The 10,644-nt window shown below is 37.3% G+C and overlaps 1 protein-coding gene and 1 pseudogene across 2 annotated transcripts in view; both read right to left on the reverse strand.

Annotated features, from left to right (window-relative positions):
- Positions 1-10,340, reverse strand: part of COL11A1 (collagen type XI alpha 1 chain) — a 208,656-nt gene extending 198,316 nt beyond the window's left edge. The window contains exon 1 of one of the 2 annotated variants that reach the window (XM_068540413.1): positions 9,899-10,340. In XM_068540413.1, the coding sequence (XP_068396514.1) occupies positions 9,899-10,004 (106 nt within the window). In that variant the 5' untranslated portion in view covers positions 10,005-10,340. Of the gene's footprint in view, positions 1-8,651; positions 8,742-9,898 lie in introns of those variants that run through there. The other variant, XM_068540414.1, reaches the window with a different exon arrangement.
- LOC137761715 (superoxide dismutase [Mn], mitochondrial pseudogene) lies at positions 2,075-2,674 on the reverse strand (annotated as a pseudogene).
- Positions 10,341-10,644: the final 304 nt, after the last annotated feature.

The raw sequence follows: 10,644 nt of genomic DNA on the forward strand, positions 1-10,644 counted from the left end.
AAGCATATATGAACTGAAAGTCGAAAGCAGAAACAGTATCACAACTTTGAGAACGGCGAGGGAAGAACAAACATCAGTTGAGAGTGTGATATTTGAAAAGTATGGCATTTCTGATTTATAAGTGGTCACAGCTATTAAAATACATTTATTATAAAACTAAAATTATATTTTCATTACAACGACTTGACTTTAATGTGGAGAAGAGCAATATTTATTGGCATTTAGTTTATCACATGCTATGGAGAGGAGGATTTTTTTAAAAAACATTATCAATGTCATAATCAGTTGATCTACTTAAATCAGTTTTTTGCAGAGCCACTTCTGTCTGGCAATTAGGTATGTATCAAATAATTTCCACATAGCAGATAACCTTTCACTTGACTTCCAGTACCCTGTTAAACAAGCTAGGCACATCCTCATCTTTGTATACATTTATTTCCTATTACAGAAGGTTCATGAACCCTTGGTTGTGCATCAAAATTATATGTAGAGCCTTATGAAGCAGCTGTGCTTGGATTCTGCACAAAATCTACTCAATTAATATCTATAGGGATGTAACTGAAAATGATTGTGATATCAAGCCAGGACTGAGTATCCCCGTCTTCTTGACTTTAGTGAAAATGTCTTGCTTATGAGTTCGTTAATTCATTCTATGAATATTTACTGGCCATCTATTATGCTCTAGGTATGGTGCTAGACCTAGATGCCAGAAATCCTTACATAGATGAAAAAGGTGCAGTCCCTGCTTTCATTTTAGCATCGAAAATATTCTATGATGAGTATTCAAGTTGGAGTTAGTACAGTGTGCTTTTGGATGTTATACAAGGTCAATTATCCTAGTCTTCATGGTTAAGAAGAGCTATTCCTAGAGGAGATAATATCTAAATTCTGTGTAAAAAAGCAATGCTAAGCAGACTGAGAGAGTGTTCAGGGTGAAGATCATAGCTTGCTTGGAGGCAAAACAGAGTGCTATTTTCAGGAAATCACAATAGTATCAGCAAAAATCTGTTCAATATACTTCTGTAGACACTGGCAATAACTGATCTACATAATCCTATATCCCATCTCAGATCATCAGTTAGGTTATTGAAGAGCAATTCATTACAGCTGCAATCAACACCTTTACCTCTTTCAACAAAAATTTTCCAAATGTTTACTATGTGATAAGTTCTGATCTATGTGCTTAAGACACACTAAATAAAGCAGATAAAGACATCCATCCTAATGATTTTAGTGGAACTAAAACATACAATGGATAGGAATAGAATATTAAAAACATATAATTTTCATCAAAAACAATTCTACACCTACTGACTATTAACCTTATTAAGCACTTGAAATTTTACATACTCCTTGCTTAAAGATGGTACTTCCTAATATAATAATTACATGTGTAATATGCAAACTGCTCTCTAAAAGAACTAGTTTAGTAAAATAATCATAAAGTAATAAATATAGATAGGCTACTCTTCCTAATAGTCATTAAGCAAAATCAGACAATCCTTAATAGGATGCAAAACTGAAATAAAGGTTTCAAAAATGAATATATGAGAGGAAATTTCCCAATTATTACTTTTACTTATTACAAATTGAAATCATGTAGACAAATGAAATGATGATTTATGTTGCTGTCAAAGCAAAAACACAACTTCATATGGTATTTTTCTCGATCAGATTCCTATGTTAAAGCAAACTACAGTTTTAGAGGTAATATGGTCAATCAAGAGCTTCAAATATTTAAAGATATCTTTGGAGAGAATGTGCAAAACTATTTTCCAGATGAAGAAAGCCAGAAAGAAGTCGCAACTCATTCACTTTCAGAGAATGAGTAAAAAACAGGGGGGATGCGAGATCTAATTACTGCTAACAACATGACATGAGGAGGTCACTTCACACCACTCCAAGTTAACTAGATTTTAACCTTGTTCCAGTCTGCTGAGCAAAGTCAGAAGATAATTAGTAATCTAAATAGTGACTATATCATATCCTGTGCATTCTGGCATGTTGGTAGACACCAGGGGAAGAAATAAAACTAAATCACAGTCATTACCCTCCAGCAACTCCTAGAGAAAGGCTAACATATAAATGAGAAATTTTTAAAATAATTATAATGTGTGTGTGCATGTTTGTTTGTTTGTTTGCAAACCATGTATCTTTCAGTTACATTCTCCCAGTTGATTACATTCCAAACAGCTTTTAGATAATCAGATCTGACACTTTTACACTGAAGGTAGTAAGCATACTACCATACCAATCTCCCAAAGTGGAAAAGACCTGTTGTTCCTTGTAATGGATCCTGATTAGAACAGGCAGCAATTTGTAAGTGTCCTTGTAATTTAATGAAACCAGGCCAACCCCAATCTGAACCTTGAATGCCAAGAGATACAGCTGTCAACTTCTCCTTCAATCAGTCAAAGGAAATAAAGTAACATTTACTAGCTTCCATCCACTCCCCTTTGGGTTCTCCACCATCATTAGGGCTTAAGTTTGTCCCTAAAATGGGAAGGGTGACAGATCCTCCAACACTGAACTTTAGTGCAGGCTGAAGAGCTACCTGAATTATAACATCATCTTTAATGAGAGTCTCTTTATATTTTTCCTTGGTGGCATTCAAGTTATTCACACAATTTACATGATATTCACTGTGGTGCAGCTGCATGATTTGTGCATTAATGTTAGGCCCCAGGGCACCATAATCATAAGCAAAGTCACGAAGGCTGTGTAAAAGCATTAAGAATACACAGTAAACATGGGCAAGTGATCAAAAGCAAGGTCTCTGGAGCATGATTGCCTGGGTTCAGATCCCAGGTCTATCACATAGTAGTTGTATGGTCTTAAGCAAGATAATTAACTTCTCTGTTTTTCAATTTCCTTATGGGTAAAATGGAGATTTTAGTATTAGCTTACTTCCAGGACAATTGTCAGAATGAAATGATATTTTATACAAAAAAGTGCTTACAACAGGACCTGGTACATAATGGGTATGCATTCAGCATGAGAGCTTGTTATTATATCTGCCTGGAGTACGAAGCTTGAGCTAAATCTTGAAGTATGAGAAGGCATCTGCGAGATGGATGAGAAGGAAACATACATTCCAGGTAAAAAGAATAGTGTGTTCAAAGATAGGGGAGAATATGGGCAAGAGGTTCAACATGCCTGAAGTGCAGGGTGAATGGGAGTGGGGTGGCAGCAGGTGGGAAAAGGCTGATCCTGAGCCTGGATGTACAGAAGGGCCACATCCTGAAGGGCACTCTACACCACGCTAGGCCATTTGGACAATAATTTTTGTCTTCAAAACCAGTGAAGTATTTTGAAGATTCATCAGCATTCAAAGAGTGACAGCAAGTAGTAGGTTGTCCTCCACAGTTAGTCTAAAAAGAGAATTAAGGGCAAACACCACTCTAATATTTATGGCTCTTTCTCAGCAGAGCTATCCAAGAGCACAAAGTAGGAAAGAGCGCTAGAGCTTCTCATTAGTTTTGTCAGGAATTGCAGCTACTGCTCTTTCTGGCAGGCATCCTTTCGGGAAGTTGTTTGTGAAAATCTGAGTGAGGAAGGAAAACCAACCACCTCATACCATCTAAGGTTCGCTCGTTTAAGCCCGGATGTGAGTTTACCAGTCAGACAGAGGAAGGAAGCTTCCACTGACACCCTATGCGCTCAAGTTCTATGAATAGGGACCTTCATTTGCCTGTACAGTGCAGGGTCATTCAAGAGCAATTAAATTTGGTTAAAATAAGAAAGAAATGCTTTTTAAGGAAAAAAAGAAGGTTTGAGGGAATTGCAAAAGTTGATTGTGCTAAAGCACTTTTACACAGGTTTGTTTTAGTTCTCAATTGTCAAGTCGTATTTAAGCTGGTCTCTTACTCTGAAATATGATAACCTTTCTTTTCTCTGAGTTCTTTCTCCTAAATTAATAGCACTGTCTCTAATTCCATGCACAGCAAGCAAGGAGTTTATTTTACCAGATAACAGTAGGTCTGGTGATCAGCCAATGTCTAAAGAACCACTAGCCAAGTCAGTAGTAAGCCAAAGACTGCAACTGATAGATACTACTCACTAAATCACTTTAAAATTGACTTTCATCTTCTCTACCAGATAGTATTATTCATGTTGAGTTCTGACACTACTGAAAGTAGAAAAAAAAAAAAACAAAACCCAAGATTATCTATAAAAATAAAATCATATTAGGGTTTTGAAAGGAGAAATAAATATATTAGATGCATTAGAATATAGAAGGCAGTTAAATGAAAAACAAAACCCCTTAGTTTCTGAATTAAATTGCAAAAGAAATGAGTAGAAAAAGTCCAAATTTAGGAAATTTGTTATAGTATACTTTTAGTATACCTGAAAACTGAATTTAAAATGGACTCTTCAGTGAGACAACTTAGGGAGCGCTGCAACTCTTTATAGCACCTGTGCATACCTCTCTTTCTTCTTTGCTAAGGAACAAAACTTCAACAGACAAAAGAAAGTTTGGTTTCCTCTCACCACACCCAGCTCAGGTCACATTTCCCCACTATTAAATGAAGGAAGTGGAGTAGTAAAAGCAGAAATGCAAATCAGCCCTCAGCTCCCACTCTGCAATTGCCCTGAATTCCTAATGATCACAGACCAACTGCACTTAATTATTTCTCCAAAGGTAAATGGGAAAGAAAAGTGTATTTAGGATACAATATGATTCTGGCTTTCAAATACTTAAATATCATCACTAAAAATTATATAAAATGATAGGATTGGCTCAATATTTATAAAACCCTATATTTATATAAATTGTTAGAGTTAGCCATGAGTATAAATATTAAGTTCCATAGTTTCTTCTTCAGGACCCTAAGGACATATACTGCATTTCCCAAAAGAGAGGAAAACACTTCATTTGCTTGAAATACTAGCTCTACCGTAGTGGTTGCCAGCACAACGTATCGTGGTAGCCCATTAAGAGGGAGTACTTCCCTACAAATTAACTGTCCATTTACTCCTGAAGTAAAAGGTATTTATGTGATTTCAGACACTTTGACAATCTAAAAGAAAAACTTGAGTTAGAATTTGCACTACTAAGTGTTCTCTTATTTTTTGTCAAAGTTGACCACTTGTTTGGAAAAAATTATCTATTAAACAAATAACCCATATCAAGTAAAAATCAATTTATTATCTGACTTATTAATAAAAGCCAGACAATTATATATAATATATATCACCCAATCAATCTAAAATTAACATGAAAAGCATAGAAATTTGACACTACTTGCCTTATTTGAAATAAATATATAATTTTCTTAGCTTCTTGAAAATTCGAAGCTGTACTGGGTCCTCCATTAGTAACTTTAGAGAGGATAAAAAACTATGTTCTTAATCCAGCAAGATATGTATACAAAAAATATTTTACAAACTGTTGTGCTTTCTACTTTGATACAGATAATCTTATAGAATCACATAATTAGGTATATTAACAATACAAATTACCTCTCTCTAAACTTGGGACTTTGAGGAATTTTTAAATGCTTTCTATAATTTCCTGTTTTTCTTTAAATCAGTCATTTTCACTTAATCTATCTTCTCACTAATTTAAACTCCAGCATGTACATTTAAGCAATATTTGGTCATTCCATATTCTATAAATACATATACATTAAGTAATAATTGTTTATTCCGTTGTCTCAGACTACTGTTATTTAAAGATATTTTTATCACTCTTGCAAATCTTCACCTTACTCATTAGAAAAACCTTGACTATTATAAGAATATTTTTTTTGAGAAAGAGGACTCAGCTAATAAATTTCCTGTGCCTTAGTTTCCTCGTTAATAAAGTGAGAAGGTAGTATAAAGATGCAAATTTTATAAGAATTTCTATCTCAAGCATTCTCTTTAAAAAATCTAAACACCTTTTCTTCCTTCGAAAAATTTCAGCTTTTTATTACACACTCTCACCCAACCTTGATTCAAGTCCATTCATTATCATTACATAGGTAGTGCTTCTATAAATTAACCAGAGTGAAGAGAAATTTGTCTCAGAAAAGAAGCAAAATTTTAGAAAAGAAAGGCGACTACTTAGGTTTTTTGTAAGAAATCCTATCCACAAATCTGAAAAGAGGCTCATATTTGCCTTGCTATATTTTAGTGATAACTTGAATAATGTGCTCCTTCAATTTTAGTCACAAATTGAGGCAAACACAGAAGCTAAAAATTAATTAAATAAATCATAAGCAATCATCTTATCTAGGTATATACATTTGTTTTGCAACTTCATAACTTTATTTAAAACTCTGAGAGTACCTCTTAGAGAGTGATTTTTATAATATTAATATTATATTATTAATTATAATATTAATTAGTATTAATTATAAAGTGAATTGTCACATTAAGATATTGATAAACTTAATTTCAAAACTAATAGACAATTTTGTGAAAGTGTCTATAATTAACTGAATATATATGTGCCACCTAAACTAAGGTTATCTGTATAAAAGATTCAGGAAGATGCTTCTCATAAGATACCTATTTTTCTTTATTGTTTATTACAGACTTTGTCCATTTTGATTTAAAAAACAAATAGAAAGGCAATATTAATAATCATAGAAGACATTGCATTTGTCATCAGAAGCATATCTGATCTTTTAACTGATTTCTGATTGAGTAACCACAGGGACAAACTTGATCTCTTTGCAAAGTTGGATTAGCACATACTCTGGAAGCCAGCACCATTTCACCTGCTGATCCCAGGCACTCAAAACACTCCAGCAGGGCTCCCTACAAATTGCTGACAAGCTTTGAAAGTTCTTCATAAAATTAATCAACTTTTTGCAAGGCACAGTACTGGGTCAACCACCAAAGGTTGAATACCATCTTAATTAGTGGAAAATGATTCAATTAGACATTTTTTTTCCTTCGTACTCAATTTAGCCTAACTCCTTGAAAAACCGCTTAAAACCATCTATCTTAAAACTGTCTATCTTAACACAGTCACAGGCTATAGTCACTATAAATTCCAGGTAAATCTCAGGTTCTACCTATAATAAGTAATGAATTAATTGAAAATTAAATTCATAAATTCATGAGATAAAACATTTATATTAACCATAAGCAAATATGTGAATCATGAAATTGAAGTTAATGCAAATAAATATATTATAAAAAATAATGCTTATTCTTTTATGCTAAATCATAATAAATACTAAAATTTTAAATAAGTAAGTTAAAGATTACCAAGTTACAGAGTTTGGATTTGCAAAGTAAAATAATATAACTGTGTTTGTTCATAAATTTTCTTTTAATTCATTCACTCCAAGAACTTTTCTCTGTAAGATTAGATGCTTCAGGATCCTAACTACACATTTTTAGAGTACAATTTTTTATGACTCAGAACTTTTTAAGGCTTTAGTGTTTTTAATCCAACAAATACAAATTTTAGATGAAAATAGGCTGTTTTAAATTATCTTTTGGTTTAGCAACCAAATCACACCAGTGCGCCTCAGTGAAATCAATAAATTATAGTATAATGCAAGTACATAATACCTTATTTAGGAACTTATTCATTGTTACATCAATTGCAAATCTGAAGGCTAGTATGAGAGCTAGACATTGAGTTTATTTTCCCCTTGTGAGACGATTCAGGCTAGTGTTTCCTTTTAAAGCACTAATGTATAATATACTATTTCCTTTTTGAAGTTCATTAAGGGCCAAAGAATGACTACAAGAGTAGGTTTAAAATGTGTAGCTTCCCACTAAGCAATAAGCACCTAGTAACTTGGTGAAACAAATACCAAATCTTACAATATGAAGATCCAAATAACCATATAACTTTCAAGACATTTCATCAAAAATGACAAACAGAAACAACATATTATCCTTAAAGTTTGCTATTTCTCACATTAGATGGCTTTATAATAATAGAGAAGGTTCTTTTTCCACCATTTATTTGATGTGGTACTGAGATGTTTGTTTAAAAGGGTTTTAGGTATGCAGCTACATTTAAATGAAAAAATTATGCATCACAAGTGTAGAAATTTGATCTTTCTGATCTCCTTAGAGCTTTAAGGAAATCCCAGTGTGAAAATGAAACATCTTCAGTGAAATAACCCCTGAATGCCTATGATAACGTCTCTTGAGTTTATAGTGCATCTGTCTTCATTGAAGAAAGTCTTAGTTTCCACATTAAAAAAAAAAAAAAAAAAAAAAAAGCTGCCACTATGATACTTTTTCCTATGTTTGAACAAAAGAAATAGCAGAAAAAGCTCAGAAAGAAACAGCATATCTGTTCTTCCTTAATCGAGTGTCCTTTTTCAGCATCACTGTATATACTTAGAAGGATTTTAAGAGGCCTGATTTACTAACACAGTTGCTTGAATTCCAAATAATAAATAAAACCAGCAGAGGGCAGACCTGCTGACAGAACTGACCAATCCAGCTGGTGACCAGGTACCAAAGGTAAAATACAAATTTTTGATGGATTCCACTTTCAAGACTCTACTATTTATCTTTTAATATGTAGAAATGAATGAATCCACGTAATTAGCATAACTTACTTCAAAATTCAAATATAGTCCTAATGAGGCTCTGACTGTATTCTCCAGGAAAAGTCACAGAGGAATAATCCACCACTGCCCGCTACTCAGGAAGGTGAACATCACAAAGTGTGGGGAAGAAATACAGACCTGGTTTCGCAGAGTTCGGCCTCCGGGAGCGCTAACTCCCATTAGGGAGAACTCAGATCTTGACACCCACAGGGTCAGACTCAGGTTTCCGCTAAAGCCTGCGCATTTGGGGTTGACAGTTTCTTTCTCCCTCAGCCAATCACCGCCACCCTCCTTCTTAACCCCCCACTTCTCTGCGCACTCCTGACAAAGCTTGCTTTTTTACTCTAAGCTGTTTGGGCTCCCTTAACTCCAAAGGAGTCCTCCCGCCAGCCGTGTCTACAGCACCTAACGGACCGCTCCAGCCAGATGCCTTTGCGGGAAAGGGCGGGGGAAGGGGAGGGAGGAGGCGGTGGGGGGCGGGGGGGGAGGAGTGAAGTCGCTCTCCCTCCTTGGGTACTGACAGGGCTGCAGTCTCCCGAGCAGGTCTGGTCATTGAATATTTGGTGGTGCCACGTAGGAACTTTTCCTTACCTCTCTCCTCCCATCCCACCCCACGCCCCCTCCCCTTCCCTCCAATCCCTATTCCTCCACCCCCACCCCATTTGCTTGGCGAGTTTCATCATTCTCCAAGAGAACTGCACGTCCAACCTGCAAGAAGAAGTTGGGGGTGGGAGGGGTCACAGGAGGAGGAGGGGGCTGAATTCCCGGGAAAAATGTTCTTCCCATCTTTATCCATTTCTTATAATCTCGCACTTTTTCCTCTTAACATCTCCTCAAAATGCCACACACACACACACACACACACACACAGTGCCCTCAGTCTTCAAGATTCAGGCCCCCTGCTTTCTCTCATATCCCTAAAACAGCTTGAGAACTTCATCAAGGTTCATTTTATACACTTTCCCTATATTTTCTCCTCAGCTCACCTTTAAAAAAGCATTTCCATTAGTTAGAATCTGAAGAAACCAGAAGATGTGTTCAAAGGGCAGTCTAAGGACTGTTCCTCAAACAAAAGCTTTGTACAACTGCCCTTGTGTTCAAGGTAATACTTTTCCTCTTTTCAAAGCCCCTGGAAAGTAGTGAAGGGCATTTCAGCAGGCTCTGTGCCTGACAGATCTTTTTTTCCTGCTACCTCTTCTCCCATTACTGTCCCGCCTACATCCATCTCTCTCTCCAGTCTTCACTTCCAACCTGATGGCAGCTACAATCTGGATTTAAGAGAATTGTTTCTTTTGGGGGGGGGGTGTTGGAAGAAGGAAGGGGGGGAGGGGCACAGAATGAGAAAGACAGCAATCTCCCACCTCCCCAAAACCATTTTTTCTTACCTCCTCTGACCTCTCTAGCCTGGAAGAGGAAAGTCAGTGCGAGAGTTGTTATGGTGAAATCCCAGAGCCACCGTTTCGTTTTCCACCTAGAGGACCACCGCTCCATCTCCGAGCCCCGCACTCACAACTGTGAACTCAACCCACGAAAACGCGACTGCAGACCAACTAACTCCCTTCCAAGGTATCGTCGGGGGTGTTTGCTACACAGCCATTGGAGAGGGAGAGGGGGAAAAAGTCAAAGGGCTTTTTCTTTAAATTTGATGGTTTGCTTCCTTCCTGTCTCTCGCCCCCTCCTCTCCCTCTCGGTCGGCCCCGCTGGTCGGGACCCTCCGATCCGTCCTCTGCGGGGCCCTGCCTTCAGACTGAAGGCAGATGAGGGGCTTCAACCAAAAATCTGTGAGGACTGCGTGCCCCTAAAGGCTTCATGCCGTCTGTGGGCCGGACGAGAGGCTCTGGGCAGCCCCCTCCTCCGCCCACTCCCCTCCCGCGCCCCCCTTACCCCGGGCGAAACTGACAAGCCCGCTGAAGGTCAGACCCAATCACACGCCTCGCGGGCAGCCCCGAGCCCGCCCCCCTCTCCTTTGCCCAAGAATCAGGTCTCCCTGCAAGCCCAGCCCACCAACCACCCCCCTCCCCATCTCCCCACTCCTCTCCTCCCTCTTCTCCTACCCAAATCCCCGAGAAGAAATGGGAGGGAGTTACGGGGGACGCGTGCTTGGCTCCAGCACTTTGGGAATGAAAGGAAT

The sequence above is a fragment of the Eschrichtius robustus genome, chromosome 3, assembly GCF_028021215.1.
Source record: "Eschrichtius robustus isolate mEscRob2 chromosome 3, mEscRob2.pri, whole genome shotgun sequence".
Lineage (NCBI taxonomy): Eukaryota > Metazoa > Chordata > Mammalia > Artiodactyla > Eschrichtiidae > Eschrichtius > Eschrichtius robustus.